We start from the raw sequence: 17,681 nt of genomic DNA, 5'->3' as shown, positions 1-17,681 counted from the left end.
CACACCCGCCTCTCTTCCATGTGGCAGGGCTCCGAAGTTGGCTGTTCTGGCAAGTTGCCCGGTGCTTGGGGGCCACACCTAACCTCCACGAAACGGAGCAGATAGTGGCTGTCCTTGGAGACTACAGGTTCTCCATCTTGCTCCAGTTAGCAAGGCTGCATGCCAGGTCGTCTGCTGGCCTTGCACCTCCAAGTTAAAGAAGTGTCTCAAGAGCAGGCTGGATTGTAGGGTTCTGGAAGCCAGTTGCCATTTGAAGTAGGGATGGGGAAGGAGCTGGGGCTTGCTTGTTAATGGTTTTTATGCTTAGGGCTGGATCCCTTTTGGAGCATGCATTCATTTCTTCCTGCTTTCCTGTCTGGAGCCCTCCCCTGAACCAAGAGAATTGCCTGGAAGTGAAACCGTGAAACCACTTTACAGGGTGTTTGCTGCCGTGCGCTTTCTGTTTCCTGCCGCATGGGGGGTGCCTTTGCCCTTTCGGAGGATTCCTCCAGGCGGGGTCTCTTCATTTGTGGCTTTTGTTCCCTAGGCATGTTTGTCTTGGGTTGTTTCAATCCCTTTTTTGGGCTCAAAACTCTTCTTAAAAGGCAAACCCAGCACTATAGCGGTAGGTGCAGCGATGTGGGGCTGCTGAGGTGGGTGGTAGGGAGCACAAGGGTAATGTTTACAGGCTCCCCAGGAAACATTGTGCAGCCCTCCTTAGCCAGACAGATAATCAGCTGGATGTGCAGCCGGTGTAGGGAAGGAGGTACGACTTCTATGAAATAACAGGAGAATCCAGATAACTTCCTGTGAGAAGGGCTGGCAGAAAATCTGAAGAGGAGAGAAGACCCTCTGTTGTTCCCACTTCTGCTGGGTCCAGCTGAGGGAGCTGTCACTAATAACAGCTCCCTAATTTTTAAGGCCGGTTGTCTTGCTCTGGCTCATAACCACTATAGAGCAGCCTAGGCAGTGCTCTGGACTCTGTCAGCTAGCTGCAGTCCCCAAGAGACCGTCCTCCAGCTGAGGAAAGCTGCAGTGCAGCATGCTCCAGCCGTGCCCTCTATAATGGAGGCAGCAGCCCACAGGAAGGGCGATATAAAAACCCAGCTGCATCAGCTCTGTGCCTGCTGAGGGCTCTTCAGTGCCTGTGGAAACCAATCTCCACTTCCTTTATGCAGCTGAAGTGGCAGAAGGGAGAAGAGCCAGCCAAGGGCATCTGACCCGAAGTCTGTTGCCAAGTGTACTGTGCACAGTGTCTCCAGGGAAGCCCGCACAGCCCCTGTCTGCAGTCTGTCTGGCTACAGCCAGCACTCACAGTACCTCCCTTTCAAGCTTCCCAGTGCTTGTCTCAATTGTGAGCAAGTAAAGAAGATTGTTACTTCTGCTACGCTAGGCTGGATGAAAACAGCCCCTGTCAAACAGGGCCATAAATGTCAGGCTTAATGGGTGCCTCTCCCTGCTACCTCAGAGACTGCCAGCCCACAGTGAATGAGCAAAAGAGTGGATATGTCAGAGCTGCAAAGCCTGGGCAGGTCTGCTACTGTTGCTGGTTTTGACATGCTGGGGGGGGAAAAGCCAATAAACAAAGAGTACGGGGAGCGTTCAGCACGACATATTCAGCCCTGCTGCCTTATCGCTGGAGTTGTTTGGCATGCCTAGTAGCTACTCGCTGTATTTTCAAGCTCCTGAATCCATAGGGAGGGCAGGAGCCAGTGATTGTAGGCAGCTTGCCTTCTGTAGAGCTGACTTCCAGCATGTACTGAGATGCTCCATTTAGCCTCAAGCTCTTTCGGTCTGTTAAGCTGCCTTGAGATTCTTTTCTCTTGCTAATTTCCTCACAGCTCAAACCTTACAAACCTGTTAGTAACAAATTTAGGTCCCTCCAGCACACTTGTTTAGATGGATACTTGCATCTCTTGTGCGTGGTTGAAACAAGCAGGGACTTACTGGTTTCTGTGCAGCGGCTATGCTGATACAGCCCTGAACACCTTCTCCATGGGACGTTTTATTAGCTGTGTGTGAATCGCATGGTGGCATGAACAGGAGAAAAATTCCAGGTGCCTTGGAGAGGTGTCAGGGGGGCTCAACCATACTGTGTAAGACAGGGTATCAGATAAGGGGGTTTCATAGAACTCATTCCCAGAGATAGATTTTTTTCCACAGTGATTTAGGACCTATGGTTCCAAAGACTTTCAATGAGTCTAAAGCTCCCAAATCACTTGGAAAAAATGGGACTTGTGCACCAAAGTAACATAGGGTTTTTTTTACCCATGATCATTAATAAAAGAACCTGTACAGTTTGGGGTCACAGTGCAGGCTTTTCCATCTTGTAATGTACAATGAAAAGCAAGAGTGAGCAAGCTAGAATGCCTGCCTATTTGATGAGGCATCTTTGAAGCAGGGGGGATGTGTATCCGTGGGATGTTCCAATGCCCAGGTAAACTATACTGGAAAGATGCATGAAGTAATAGAGGTAGAAGAGTGATCGTTTACCTGTTGGGTAGTATCTAATGAAAGACTATTTCTGACTAGAGCGGACTTGTAGAAATGCACATTCTAGGTCACAAGAGCCCAGGTATATCTATCTATCAGTTACATTGCTTGCCTTTTGGTTAGACTAGTGATAGTACACTATGTTGAATGTATTCACTCAAATACTGATAATGGAGGTTTTCAGCTATTTGGAATTTAATGCCATGTTTGGGACACGGTTAAGAGAAACGATTTCTTAATGTCCTAAATGATGGCTCCTTGGACAGCTACTTGGGGAATGTATAAGAGGAGAGACTACCCTTGGCTTACTCCTGAGTGACTTGCATGGGTTGGTTTAAGCAGGAACTGTGGTTTAAGTGCTAAGCAATAATGACTGCAGTATAATTAGGGTCAGCATCCTCTTGGGAGCAATTATACAAAAAACTGGGTTTGTAGCTTTAAATGTTTGGTTCCTTCCAGCTACCTTCTTTAATTTAAAGTCCCTTCAAGGCGGAACTGAAGAAACTAACATCCTCTGCAGCAGCAGGGAGGTTATGTAAGCAAGTCCTGCTAAACTCCAACAAAGTCTAGGTGCCCTATTCCAGAAAAGGAGCAGAAAGGCAAGAACACACAGCAAGGTCCTTGAGACAAATCTGCTAAGAGGCAGAAAAGAGAGGTCATTCCAGCCCATGGGACCAGACGATTCCAGTGCCTGTCCTCTGATTTTTAGGTCCAGAATGAATTAATTTAGGCTTCAAGATGTTTTTGTCCCTGAGAGTCATAATCTAGTGAGAGGCAAAGCTCATGCCCACCTAGGGGCCAACATACGTAACAAATGCCCTCTGTCATTGTCCCCTAGTGCATTGGAGATGTTCATCTCAGTTGTTTGAGTTGCTCTACTATTCCTACTCTATCCACTCTCTCTTTTGTCAAGGGTTAAAATCTCCAGTAAGAACCTGTAATTGATTTGGCAATTCATTAGCTTTGCTGGTTCTCACTACTTTAACTGGTTCAGGTTGTGATGCCTTTAAACTTTGCCTGTCTGAAGGACTACACTGGCAATTAGTCTGCAGCCTCCGACCTGCCTGCTCTGGGGGCCTAACTCGAATGAGTCACAGTGCCCGATACACAGACTCATACTGCTCAGCACACTGCATACTCAGCTCTTCTGAGTGAATGTTGCATGTTGGAAGAATGACTCCAGCCTTGTGCCACATTCCTGTGTGCTGCTTTGCACTGCACAGCTTGCTGACCTAGTCTCCTGTTCCAGAAGTCAAACTTTTAATTAAAAGGCCTGCTTTACACTTGTGCTACTAGTGGGATCTTGTAATGGCCATGGTAACAGTTTTCATGATAAAAACGGCTATCAACCTGGCCCCTCTGGTAGGTAAAGAATGTCATCATTACCTTGAATTCCACAGTGGGGAACATCTTGCTGGGGGTAGAAATGGAGCTGATCCATGTGAGTGGGGGGCTTTGCCTACATTTTCAAGCCTGCAAAAATTCCTGCTGGTAGAGGCCCTGTTTAAGTGAAACAACCCTTTCCAGAGTTTGTGCAAAGCTTTTGAGCAGGTGAATCGTTAAATGCGTGGGCTCGTGTCTCTGGCTTTGGTGACTTCCCTGCTGCTATAAAAGCACAATACCCTACCAGCTGGTTTGGGATGAGTGCCCAGGGTGAGGAGAAAAACATAGCGGTTTAGGGATAAACTGGAATTGAGGGGATTGCTGCCGTTGTGCAGTGTGTGATGGGTGTGTGTTTCTGTAAGTCCTGTAATAATAGGAGGCCATGCCCGCACAGTTAGCAGGCTGTGGTTTCTCTAGCTCCATTATCAGATGATCTGTCTGTGTATGAAAGGGAAAGAAACTTCTAAAGTAGTATGGCTGGGTGGTAACGTTTGTGAACATGGGGCAAGTGATTTGTCAGGCAAAGGTACAAGGCTTTGTTTGATTTGGGACCACCTGAATCCTGTTTGACTTGTGAATGACCATTAGTCATGGCCCCAGAATCTTCAGAAGAACACGTGCCGGGTACCTCTGCAGAAATCTGTTACCCAGCTCCTAGAATTGGGAAGAATCATTCTGTAATGGGCTCTGATTCAGTAGTTGCCGCTGTTTTGTTAATCAGTGTCTGAGAAAGGAGGTTTCTCTTTTCTTTTCCCTTTGCCTGTGCTTGCACAAAGAAATTTGTACTGCATGGCAGAAAACTATCAGCACCCAGAGCAGCTTTATAGTGTGTGAGTGTGTGTTCATTCATGCACTGTGCAGTCAACGCAGTTATGAAAGAAGGGGTCTGGAAATCATTTAATTGACGTACAAAGGATTCTGTGTTCCACCCCCCCATGACTGTTGGCAACACTCTTATGCAGCACAAGAAAGGCCTGTTACCCCCTGCTCTGCTTTCCATGTTCAGCTGTCAGAAATAAACCCAAAAGCTGCCTGGCAGCTCAGTGAAAGAGGAAGTGATTTTTTTTTTCAAATACCCTAAAAATCATGCATTTACCACTTTTATCCAAATCCCTTCTTCCATCTGGTCTGATGTCCTGTCCTCAGCAATGGCCTTTACCAGGTCTGCTAATAGAATGGGGAAGGGAAGACAGTTATATGATATCATACCATGAATGGGAAACAATTTCCCAGTCCTAGGTAATAATCCAGCTAAGCTATGGTTCCCTGGGGAAAGATAACTCTTTGGGTTGTATCCTAGCTACTGGGACACATGCAGTTCCATTATGTGTGTGGGTCAGTTCTTATTCTGTTACTAATCTAGGCCCTTAAACCATGCTAATATACTTTTTTTTCCCTGTAAGAGGTTTGCATGTCACCTTCTAAACATTAGTGAAGGCTGGACTATGTCCAGACGAGAGGATTTGCATATTCCTCTTTCTCCAAGGATCTTTTATTCCTTCTTGGTTAGTGAAAAAAGGGATCTGGTTACTGTTTTCCTGAACAGATTCCCCACATGTTTTCACTGTAGTGAAATCACTCTAGAGGGTGGACTTATACTCCTGATATGAGTTGTGCTGAATGTCATAAGGAAAACAGCATTCCTTGCACAGCTCCTCCAGCCAGCTGTATCTTTGCACTGACTCCTTTTTGAACTGTTCACCTGTTTATAGTGCTATGTTAGTCTGAGTTAGGTTAAGCTCCTCAGGTAGAGGTCTTTTTTTGATGGATTTGGCAAAGCACAGTTTATACCTATGGTGTTCTGTCTATAAGCCCCTTAGAAAGAGAAAGTTCTCAAAGTGGATCTGTTCCACAGAAAGTTGAGGCTGCATCTAATCACAAATGTGAGTTTGGTTAGCTAGAGGGGTGATATAAAAGTGATTAACCTGAACCCCTAAAACATTCAGTTGAGAAACAGTCTAGCCAAGGGGTGTAGCCACAGTCCCGAGTCCTGACTTCACTTCCATTGCACCAAGAATGTATCTCTCTTATGCAATTTGTAAACATCGGGCTTCTCTCTCAGCCCCACTCCCTGTCTCTTTGTTTTTGCAGTATCCAGATTTGAGCGAGGAGTCTCGGTCTCCATTTGTCTTCATCTGTGCCCATGCCCAAGAGATGATCGTGAAGTTTCCCATCAAAGGAAAACACAAAATCTGTAAGTTTCGGCACCCTACGGCCACCTATTTCTAGCCCTTGTCTACCTGTTTTTATCTCCACCCCTACTTGCGTTCTCTATAAAGTTGACAGGCTTTGTGTGGCATTCTGTAATCCGCAGGCGTTTGTTTAATAATGCAAACACATCTGGAGTGTTTTCCTCTGTGGGTCTCCTTTCCCCAGATGTCACCTCCTTTAAAACACATGCCTTTTCCCCCTTCCTGCGCCCCTGCTAACACTTCTGCAGTCTTAGCCTCCTCATGTGCAAGTAGGAAATGTGTGTCTGCAGTTGATCTGTTTCTAGCCCTAGCACCTGGAGTCTGACTGAGCATACCAGGTTACTTGAAGTGGTAAACCTTGGTATCCAATAGAGTCAAAAACATCCCTTCACATATGGAAAGTAGCAAAACCACAGTGTCCCAGTGTTAGCTGTGTTGGCAAAGGGAGTACTGTCTCTCTAGCACAGTGGTAATTGGACTACCCTTCCACCTTAATAGACTGGAATTCAGGTCTTATCTTACCATCTCAAGGGAAAATGAGTGTGATGGGTCTCATTCTAATCACTCCTACACATTTGTCTATGTTATGAAGCTGCCAAACAAATAGGTTTGCTTGGCTTTCTGAAGGAGAGGGCTGGGAAGGGGTTGTCGGGGGGGTAGGCTGCAGGTCCAGATGGAAGTGCTGCCTTTGGTAGAGCTGTGTGCAGTATGCTGAAAGTCAGGAATGCACTGGCAGAGCTGTATAGAGAAGCTTGCGTAGCATCTGCCCACATGATGCTTGCCAGTGCTGTTAGTCCGTTTTATGAGCAACCAACCCTCCACAGGCTGCTGGTTATTGCTGCCTGCCGCCATAAACAGAACAGAAGATGGATACAGCAGCTGGGCAGCGTACAGTCAGCTTTGTCCTTATTAGCAGCATCCCCACCTCACAGCCGAGGGAAGGTGCCGCACATGGTTTCTGCGGATGGGAGAAATTAATTTGACAGGCTAAAAACAGCATAAGCAAAAAAAAAAAGAAAAGAAGTCTCAGCTGTTTGTTTAGCAAAGCTGATTACTACTAGGTTTTCTCTCTAATTTGCAGTGTGTTTCATTGGGAGTAGTTAGATGATGGCATTGAGAAGCAGCCGTGTTTCTTGGGAGTAGCTAACAAACACCTTTTTGAAGGATGCTGGCCTTTCCTCTCTCCATTGATTGAGCTGTGTGGGGTCTATTTGTTTTTCATGAGGTGTTTGAGGCTGGTGCTGCAGCATGTGTTTCCCCAGGAGCTCAGGGGGACATGGTGGCTGGGTTGGGTTTGCTTCTTTGTTTATGCAGCAGCACTGGCATCAGGAAGGAGCACGTGGTTGCTGTCACGACGTCACTTGGTCAGCGCCAGCTGCAGGACTTGTGGAGGAAGCTCACACCTTGTCCATGGAGTCAGTTGCAACCTGGTAGCTCTGATTCTGTTGTATGTGTATGAATCAGCAAGCAAGGTGGTAGGTTCTTTCTGAGAAAGGGGTCTTTGTGCTCCTAGTATGTTCCTATGATCGGCATTGCATTTGGTCTCAACTCCCTGACTTTGTCCCCTTGGAAACTTTCCCCTCTTTGTTGCATGCTGCACCCCTGATTTCCACATATTCCTTCATCAGGTCACAGTGATGGAGTCAGGTCAGCCAACTGGGTGCAGTGACTGGCTGAAACACTGTTGCGCTCTATGCTGTGCAAGTACTGGGCAACAACCTCCTCTTATCTCTGCGTCTCTGGGTACGAGTGCTCCCTAGCTCCCATCTGCCGCATCGCATGCTTTGTGTTGTGACAGCTTCCTGCTTGAAGAGGGATCAGTTTACTAGACTGGAAGGGAGCTAGCTGTGCCTGAGGCTGCCTAAGGGCCCCGCTCCCTCCTGACAGGATGTGTTGTGAAGGAGCAGCAGCAGGAGCAGTGAGATTGTGGAGGTTACAAGTTCCCCTGCAGGGAAGATGCGATCGATCATTGCAGGCTGCACAAACAGAACTTGTGACAAGTCAGGGAAGGGACAGAGAATCATTGACCTTCTCATTATAGTAACACCCTCTGAGCCCTCAAACAAGGCCTGGAATGGGGATCCCTATAACATTCCCAGCTGAACAGGCTGATAGGCTACAGTAAAGGTACACAACCTCCAGCCCATGAGCCAGATCCAGCCCATGGTGCCGTATCACTTGGCCCACAGGGCTCCCCATGGGTCCAGAAATTTGGTGGCAGGGGAGCTATCAAATTTCCAGGTCCATCGGGAGCCCTGTGGGCCCTGTGCAATGGATCGGGTTGGGGTAGTGCTGGGCTCCAGGATCCAATCCTGGTGTGGGAACCAGGAGAGATAGCACTAGGGACCCAATCCCAGCATGCAGGGGTGGGAGGGGGCAGTGCCAGGCCTCCAGGGCCTGATCCTGGCACAGGGCTTAATTCAGCCCCCAGACTGACTCTGTGCCACAAATCTGGCCCATGGGACCAAAAGGTTGATCACCACTGGGTTACAGGAGCTCCTGGAAATGTAACCTAAGAAGCAACCACCATGTCTTTTTGACCTGTACTTGTGAAACAAAGGTCCTTGGTTTGGTCACACAGAAGTTGGGCTTGCCTTCTGTCTTGTCACTCTAGTTATATGGCCACCATTGCAACAGCAGCTGAACACTTCTAAGAGAACTAATGCTCTCTTTTTTTTTCTGCGCTGGACTATAAGAAAATAGCCCCAGTTGTGGATAGAGTTATTGGTTGCATGTGAGGGAGCAGTCAGGGGGATTGTGACTTGGGAAGGGGAAGCTGAGCCAGAGAAATATGTTTCCATTTATTTCTGAATGCAGGAGGCCCCTTGCTTGCCCCATCGTTCTTGTGGCAGTGTTCCCTAGTCCAGACTCCCACCTCCTACACTCCCAAGCTTCTCTGAATCGGTCTCCTCTTCCATCAGTAATAACGGAGGGTAGCAGCAGTGAGCTCCTGTCTTGCTCTGGGTTCAGGGAGCAGAGGTTGGAGGTGGGGCATTCGGTGGGATTTGCTGTCTGGAGCAAGAGGGGAAAGAAAAGTTAAATTAGATTATTTCAGCTTGGAGAGAGTGGAAGTCCCAGTGCCTGGTTGCCTTATTTATAGCTGTGTCCTGGTTCTGCACAAGCAAGGTTTTCACCAGCTTATTGAGCTGGAGAGCCTTCTTGGTCAGCTGGGTCCTTGGGGATAAGGAGAAGCAGCTGCACTTGGGATGTTGGTGCTGAATGTGAAGCCAAGTGCCTTGGCTTGTCAGAGCTTTTGACAGTACAAAATGGAAGCAAATAGCTGACTCTGTTGCTCCCCTGCCATCTCCTCCTGCTGAAGAACCCAGCATTCTGCAGCACGCCGGTCTGGCATGCTTGGCAGTTGGAGCTCAGAGTGGATTGGACATGTGGTGTCTGATCACACCTCCATTTCAGCCAGAGGAGGCTCATTCCAAATCTTCACATCATCTCAGAAACTGAGGGTGGAGACACTCTGCTAGGGGCAGTCAGTTCCCAGGAGGAGGCTTGGGATATGGGAGATGCCCTCCAATAGATTTTCCAGGACTTGGGCCATTCCATTCCTGCAGTCACAACTCTAACTTTCCCTTGGCTGCCCTTCTTGCATGATGGCTGATAGCCATGAGAGGGGAAGCCTTCATGCTGCACCCTGCAATTCTGTTGCTGACTCTTTTTGCAAACCCTCTTTTTGTCCCTCTGCCCTCCCACTGGAAATGTGAGCAAACCTAAGAGATGAGCAGTTCTGGGCTTTGCAGAAGAGTTGTGCGCCCCAGAGTCCTAAGCCCTGAAAGCTCCCTGTGGAGTACAGATGATAGCAGAAGGTTGGCCAGGTAGCAGACTCAGTACTGAATCCAGGCTGAGGATCATTTTCAGGGAAATCGGCCAACCCCGGAGAGAGACAGGGAGAGGAAGCATCTGGGATTTGATGCTCCACCCCTGTTCTGGCAGAAGTTTCTGAGCAAAGCAGCAAATACTGTAAGCAAGGCATCCTCATGAGTGATGACCGCTAGGCTGTCACTGCTTTGAGCCGAATTGGTTGCCCAAGATACTGTTGTTTCTCAGACAGAGAAAGCATTTGTCTCTGGGGTGGGGAAACACTTCCTAAGCCCTGCCAGCATACGCCCAAGCGGCTTGTGTGCTCAGACCTGGCCCTCAAATGTTAAGAGCTACACATACAGCAACTGCATGCAGTTGTCTTGTCCTTCCAAAACTTCCCTACTGCCCAAGATGGTCCTGTTTCCCAGTGAATGTGACCTTCTGACATGGGACAAAAGCAGAAATGTGGTGGGATGGTCCCATCCACCAGGATGAGATGATACAGTAACCTAGAGAGCAGAGCCAGTGTCCAGCTGGGTGTCGTTCTTCAAGGCTGTGACAACAAGCTTTGGCTTTTCATGGCAGTTTTGTTGGCTTGGGTCTGAAGGGAGATCTCACCTGCCTGGAGGCAGTTGCTGTCAGCCCAAGTCACTGCTGTTCGCCTGCCAGTGTTCAATAGCACTGATCCCAGCTCCCATGGCTAATATATAGTTGCCTAGTCTGCTTGGAGAAACCTCTGCAGGCAGTAGCAAGCATTATTTAACTCCTGCCCCTCTGTGCAGGGCTTCTGGGCAGCAGCTGCTTGTGCGCTCAGTCCTGCCAGCCCAGGCTGTGCTTGGACAGCAGCATGTGTCGTTGTGGGGAGAGAGAGCGCTCCAACGGATGGAGCTAATGAGTTCCTGCTGGTTATGGATGAGCGTGTTTAAAGCCAGCGAGCGCTCTGACAGAGCAGAGATCAATGCAAGCCGATCCCCCTGACTAATGTTCCTGTCTCGCCGAGCAATGGATGGGGATTGAGGAAGCCGCTGCAGCACGCTGGTTAAGGAATACAAATAACAGCGAGGGAGGTGGCCGAATGTGTGCCCATGCTGTAAGAGCCGAGGGCTGCCTCTGTCTACCACGGGTGGAATCCAGCATGGCGCAGAATCTTCCAGTGTAAGTGGGGGCTCTGTGGGGTCACGTGGATGAGAGCACAGGAGATGGGAGGTTTGATCTGAGAGCAGGAGGGAAGAGCGTCTGCCCTGGCTTTGGCTGCATGTCCTTGGTCAGAAGAGCTGTCACCCCCACAGCGCAGAAGCTGGCTTGATGATAGGGCAGGAGCAGTATGGAGCATGCCAGCGGCAGCCAGCCACTGCTGGGAAGGGCCAGAGCAATTTCTGTTCTGGCTGGAATGATGTGTTATGAATTTTGACACCAGCCATCAATCTGCCAGGGATCAAAGCATCTGCACAGAGCCAGGAACCCTGCAGCCTTCTGTGGAGTGACCGTGACAACTTAGGAGTGCCCTGCTTCTCTCTGGCTGGTGGTTGGTGGACCTGCTGCTGCACACCCCTCTCTGGGAGGGCAGGGCAGAGATGAGTGGAGACTCATGGGAGACCAGAGCCACATGGCATTATTTTGGCTGTTGACTGGTTTGTGGAAGAGTCTCAGCACTGTCAGAAACCCATCTATGATTTGTGGGTGCCCTGAATGGGAAAGAAACAGCATATATTGCTCCGGAGAGCTGGGATATGGTTAGTGTGGGGAGATAGGTTCCCTTCTTTTTGCTCTAAGTCATGACCTAATGCAACAGCCTGCCTGACTGCCCAAGGGAGGCAGTGTCGGCCCAGGGGCCTGCTGCTGTTAAGAGGGAATGCCTAGCTGTGGGTATAGCCATGTGGTGTCCCTGGGCTGTTCTGTGCTGAGGTGGGAGGCAGTGATGTGCCTCCTGTTAGCAAGGCTTCATTCTGGAGAGACTTCTTAGCCAGATTTTCCTTTAGGAAGAGCCCCACAGGCTGCAAACTCTGACTCCCACAGCGTGTGGCCAGCCCTTCGTCAGATAGTCACACAAGCTTCCAGCCTTCTCTACTGTGCTTCTTCACTGGCCCCATGCAGCTGGGGAGCCTGCTCTGACTGAGAAGGCCAGGTTTCCATAACATTGTGGTGGCGAGGCCCACGTTACGCAGTAAGTTGACATGTTGCAGGGACATCACTCCCATGCAGTGCCTGGGGAAGATGCGCTTAGTATGCACAGTCCCTGAAAACACGTCATGCATGAATCCTACTGCTGAGCAGAGCCTGTAGCCAGGGGAGCCATGGAGGTTCACTTCCCCTCCTCCTTGCCAAAGCCCCCCATGATTTCCCCCCTGCATCACACACGATGCTCCCAGCTCCCTGTGTCACGCTAACAGAGCGAGACACTGAAGTTTGGAAATGCCTGCCTCCTCAAGCAGGATAATTGAATGTGACAGGAACACACTAACTAGGAGACCTTGCTGCCTCCAGCTGATTTGCATTGCAAATTGCATTTAAAAATAAAGAATGACTTTCTCTTTTCCCCCCTCCCCCCTCCCCTTTCTTTCCCCTTCACAGGGAAACTGGATTCAAAGATTCATCAGGGAGCAAAGAAGGGGTTAATGAAGCAGAAAGCACTCCTGTGAATGGTGGGGCAGCCAGGCTGAGATTCCCACACAGCCCAGGATGCTGGCCCAGCTGGCTGCCTGCTCTGTCTCCTTGGGTCCCTTAGAACTGGAGGCTGCAGAGATGACATGGAAAGTTCTGAAAGGCAGGTGCTTCCGGGAAGGGGGGGCACCTGTGACTTATTAAAAATGTATTAATATAGTATGATATATTTGAAACCCATTAAAGGAAGAAAGATTTGTGCCAAACTCCCTGCATGGGTGGAGCCACAACTTCGAGGTGGAATCTTGTGCCACAAAACGTTGTTTGGGCTGTGGAGCCCCCTCCCCACTATCTTCCTTTTAAACGGCAAACGCAGTAGAGTGCTGGTATCTGGCTGTATCTGATAGGCCAGGCTACAGCACACAGCAGTCCCAGTGCTGGTCCAGAGCATCCAGAAGCAGGCCAGCTCTGGCTTCAGCCAGCAGCTCCTTCTGTCTCAGCAGGTTTGATCTGGCTTGGTCTTTGCTTTGGCAGGATTCCTCTCTCCAGGCAACTCAGTGATGTGACAGATTGTGACTCTAGGTCCTCTGGCCAGAGAGGGTCAGACACATTACAGCACTAGGCTTGAGGGAGCTGTTGCTGCAGCTGTTCAGAGAGATGCCTTGGCATTGATTCTTGCTGAAGCTGCCCCCTGTCACTGCAACGTGCCGTGGCTTATGTTATAACAGGAAACATGGATAGCTTGGAAGGGACCAAGGCAGAAGGGGTCTAAATGTTAGCAATACTGAGCTGTACCCCCAGCCCCTGAGTCTGTCTGTGCCTCTGTTAAGCATGTGTGCAGGGTTGTAGAGGAAAGGCGGAGTTGAATCTTTGCCCTCTGACTCAGAAGCTTTGTTTGCGAGGCTGCTCCCGTGAGCTGGGAGCCGCTGTGCTTGGCATCTTCAGCATCTGCACAGCCTTAAATCTCCCTGCTCTGATTTTTATCAAACCAGCAGCCTCTCCATGTGAGCTGGCTGCCCTCCAGCCGTTGTGTGCATGGCTTCAGAGAAAAACAACCCAACAACTTGGCGTTAGGAGCAAGATTAATTTCCTCATTCCTTAATCCTTCATCTTCAGTGACTCTTTGCGCTGACATGCCTGTGCCCATTATGCACTGATGCTCACTGGGTTGTGTGCTCTTTGCCTTGCATTGCTCTAGGCATTAGTTGGTCGTGGTCTAAGCACTGCTGATTCCCAACAGAAACTTGCCACCTCCCAGAGAGGGCAGCACAAGCACAGAGCCTCAAAGCCTCCTGCAGCTCCTGTCACCACAACTTGGGGGCAATGCCTGGTCACAGTCTGCCTCTGGAGAGTGGGCTGCTTCATTAGACATGCTTGGCTTGTTGCATGGTTGACAGTTAAATGGGTTCAGAGGCACTTTGACCTCTCTATTGCATTTTTCTATTTCTATTGCATTTTTCTATTACCCCAGTGTGCTGGCAGTCTGTAGGGCTCCATGCCATCTCTGCTTCGGTGTCCCAGAATTAAGCAAGAGGAGGCATAGGCAGCAGCAGCCAGCAGGACACTACCAGGCAAGGTGCTAAAGCTGCCTTTATCCTGGGAGCGCTCTCTGCCCAGCTTGTGTCACTCCATTCCTTGAAGCTCTGGGGAGGGTGAAGATGCATCAACATACAGATGTGTGTGGATTTTAGCTAGGAAAGCCTAGGTGTGCCTCAGTTCTGCTGGGCCTGGGGTCAGCTGTGAGGCTACCTTGTGGACACTGCCATCTCCTGTGACTGGGAGATAGTGGGGTTTCTCTTGCTTGCTTCCTTAGCTGGACTCTTGTGGCTGCTTCTCATCCTGCCCAGCCTGGAAAATCTCTACTTTCCATCCCTCTCCAGCTGGACTTTGACTTCAGGGCCTTCCCATGTCACATCTGCACTCCTGTGTTAGCCTCTCCAGCGTTAAATGTTTTCTTGGTGGCCTTTGGTTCTGTCGTGGCTTCACTCTCGGTGTTCTGCACACATCAGCACCTTGCTCCCAAACTGGGACTCTCAAATTAAGCTATGTGTCTCCATCAACTGCAGGGGTCAAGTTAGGAGGGAGAGCATGGGACTTGGAGGGATTGGGAGGAAGGTTGTCCCACAGGGCTGTGTGACTCGCAGTGCATGGAGGGAAGGAGAAACTCAGCACCGCTGGCAGAGAGGCAGAAGAACTTGACAGTAGAGGAATAACGAGCAAGACATCTGGATCCCTATTGCAGGGGTCCCTGCAGCCCCCTCTGCTGGTTGCATGGGCGCAAGGGAGCTAAAAAGCTGGAGGATGTACCTGAGCGGGGAGAAGAGGGACATTCCCATGGTGTAGGGCCAGCAGAACGGCCCCCAGTCTGGCCCTGGCTGGGAACATGCTGCCGTTCGGGTGTGGGAGCAGTGTTCTGGGCAGAACGGTTTCCAGGAGAGCCATCTCCAGCAGCACCAGTTGGAGTAGCCCCTCTAGTGCTCTCACTCCCTGGAATGGCTATCTGCAAAGGGGTGGCACAGCCCTGGGATGCCAGGACAGTGTCATTTTTTTTCCATGTGATGCTCCAGAGTACTTTAACCACTGAAGGTTTTTATTGCTTCAGCTCAGTGAGCCGCAGGCAGTTTGGGCCGGTAGGTTCTGCACATGAAGCTAAAATGCTCCATGGTGAGATGGCTAACGGTGCTAGCTAAGCATCCTTATTTTAGCACCAGAATCTTCAGTTACCACCGGAATCCAGGTGGATTCGGAGCTCAGTTCATCTTGGGTCCCTGATGGACTCTGCAGCCTGTGCTTGGGTTGAGTCCACTGCTCCATCCCCACTTGCCTGGCAAGCTCCTTCATTTACCTCCTCTGAGGAGCCCCAGAGTGTTATTTCTCATTCTCTCCATTAACCTGTCACCTTCAGCAGCCGTTTTGGTCTGGGATTTTCCTTGAGAGTCAGTTGGGTCCCTGTCTCCCTTAGAGCCCCTGGGAAATCCCAGCTGTCCCGTTGGAGAGCCACAGCACTATGCAACCTGTGCCTCCTCTTTGTTCATCCTCCACTCATCTGGGTGAGCTTTGAGGGGAGAGGAAGAGTCTCCAGCACAATCCACCTCTGTTTGCAGTCCCCTGGGCATCCTCTAAGACTTGAACCCTCCTCCTCCCTTGCAGCTCTCCAGACCTACCTCAGCAGTAGCACCATTGTGTGCCTCATAAAGTCCCTACCTCTCTGCCTGGTAGCCTTATGATCTCGCCAGCCCCCACAAGCTATGGGGACTAAGCCAGCTCAGCACCTGGGTGGAGAGGCCCTGCAGGCTAGGCAGGCTGAAGGGAGTGCTGCAGTTGCTTCAGTTGCTATGTGTGGGAGGTGCTGTCTGTCACAGATGTAAAACCATGGATCCTTTTGGCCCCCTCTGCGCCCCCTGGCTAGTTTCCCTTGGTTCTGGTTGCCTCCTGGAGCCTGCTGTGCAGTGTTCCCCTCAGCAGCGGCCCTTGTGGAGAGCAATGTGCACTGGTGCAAGCGATTTTTGGCCCCGTGCCTGTCATCCTGAGGGAACGGGGCCAAGATTCCTGCCCCCTCCCTTTCCCTGACGCCCCCTCGGACGCCCCCTCGGTGGCTCTGTTCTCAGATTCCAGGGTGCATTGGCCGATTGCCCCTGTTCCTCAGACATACAGATGCAGCCTGCCCTCATGTGGCTCCTGCTGGCTCCCAGTTCATCTGAGGACCCAGTATGAAATTGCCTTTGGGCCTGTGCCTGCTGTGACATGCCGAGCAGTCGCACCCTGATCCCAAGGGAGAGGCGTGGAGCTTGCCTAGGGCTGCTTCTCCATTCTGGTTACTTGCACTGACCCCAGCACGATAGACTAGATGGGTGACCAGGACCTTCTCCTCTTCTCGATGCCTGTGACCAGCTCCTTGCCTCCTTCCTGGACCTATTTCACACAGTGTCAGGATCCTCTGTCCCTTCCGCAGACTCAGCCATGGTCCCTTTGAGAGTCTTCTCTCCTGCAGCTGCTTCTCAGCAACATGCTCATTACAGGTCTCCACCTTCCCAATCCCATCTTATTCCACATTTCCCAGGGAAGACTTGCTGTCTCGTTCTCAAAGCTCCCCCCTGCAATGACTGACCTTGGGAGGGAAGGAGCTAATTTATACATAATTCAGTATCTTTCACGTGTTTTATACCACAGATAATCTTGTTGGAGCTTGATTAACTTTTTCTCTGAAGCAGCTTTGTATGAAGGATCCTGCAGCAAATAAAGTGCCTTCCCTCCTTCAGATGACTGATATTATTTTCAGAGTGCTCACTCCTTTCTGGTGTTCGATTTGTATTCCTGCAGAGCCTGGAGGAGGGGCTGTGTGGCAAAGCACTCAAGGCATCTCGCTATGGCTCGAGAGAACCTGGTCCAGGGTCATGCCAAAGGCTGCTGCTTGACTGTCAATCCACAGTGAATGGGAGGGTACCCAGACCTTTGGGGTGGGGAGTTCAAAGTAGCTGGGAATAATTCAGACTATATCACTCGCTTGTATGTCATTGGCTGTAGACACCAGTGTGTCTTAATCATGCAAACTGTGTGGGCTGGTAGGATTGGGCATATCTTTGACATGACCTTTGGAGGCTGCAGCTGAGGTCACAGCTGCTTTGGGCAGATGATAACTGAGCTGCTCCCTGCACCAGAAAGCCTTACAGCCTCCAAGGGTGAGGAAGAAAGCAGAAGCAAGGATGACATGGGCTGTCTGGCAGAGCCAGGGATCAAATTCAGCTTACCTGACTCCAGGGTTGCTCTGTCACTCATTAGGCCAAGCTGACTCTTTACTTCTGGGTGATACTATGGGGCATTGCAGCCTCCAGGCCTACCCTTCAGAGCAGTGACCTAATAGATCTCTGCCATGTGTCTAGCTCAGCTTGAGGCAAAACCACCCAGGATGTGTTGGCTGCTTCCCTTTTCCCCCTATTTCATTGATCGCTTATCCTATTACGGCAACAGAGCCAAACCCTACAAATTGTGGCATCCCCACGTCTGCTGCCAATGCCTCAATCCCTTTTGTGCCTTTGATATTGCTGCTCAGGTCTGTAAAGAAGGCTGGGACCTCACAGAGTGCTTTTCAGAAAGCTCTTAGGATTGCTAGGCAAAGAAAGGGTGAAGCAAGCAGAGAAAGAACAGAGAGTAAGCAGAGCTCACTGGTCTGTGAGCTCATCTCCTTCCCCAGAAGCAGAAGTCTGATGAGAAATGAATACA

The 17,681-nt window shown here is 50.1% G+C and overlaps 1 protein-coding gene across 3 annotated transcripts in view; it reads left to right on the top strand.

Annotated features, from left to right (window-relative positions):
• The window catches only part of TRIP4 (thyroid hormone receptor interactor 4), a 91,182-nt gene that overhangs the window by 38,088 nt on the left and 35,413 nt on the right, over positions 1 to 17,681 (top strand). Inside the window, exons 12-14 of one of the 3 annotated variants that reach the window (XR_016439441.1) lie at positions 5,947 to 6,049; positions 10,643 to 11,015; positions 12,432 to 16,712. Coding sequence is in view for 2 of the 3 variants with exons in the window: in XM_090029884.1 (XP_089886010.1) it covers positions 5,947 to 6,049; positions 12,432 to 12,499 (171 nt within the window). In the remaining variant the exon portion in view is untranslated. Of the gene's footprint in view, positions 1 to 5,946; positions 6,050 to 10,642; positions 11,016 to 12,431; positions 16,713 to 17,681 lie in introns of those variants that run through there. The other 2 variants (XM_090029884.1, XM_090029886.1) reach the window with 2 other exon arrangements.

The sequence above is a fragment of the Crocodylus siamensis genome, chromosome 15, assembly GCF_052110815.1.
Source record: "Crocodylus siamensis isolate JL-2025a chromosome 15, ASM5211081v1, whole genome shotgun sequence".
NCBI lineage: Eukaryota > Metazoa > Chordata > Crocodylia > Crocodylidae > Crocodylus > Crocodylus siamensis.
This window is presented reverse-complemented; position numbering and strand designations above follow the sequence as displayed.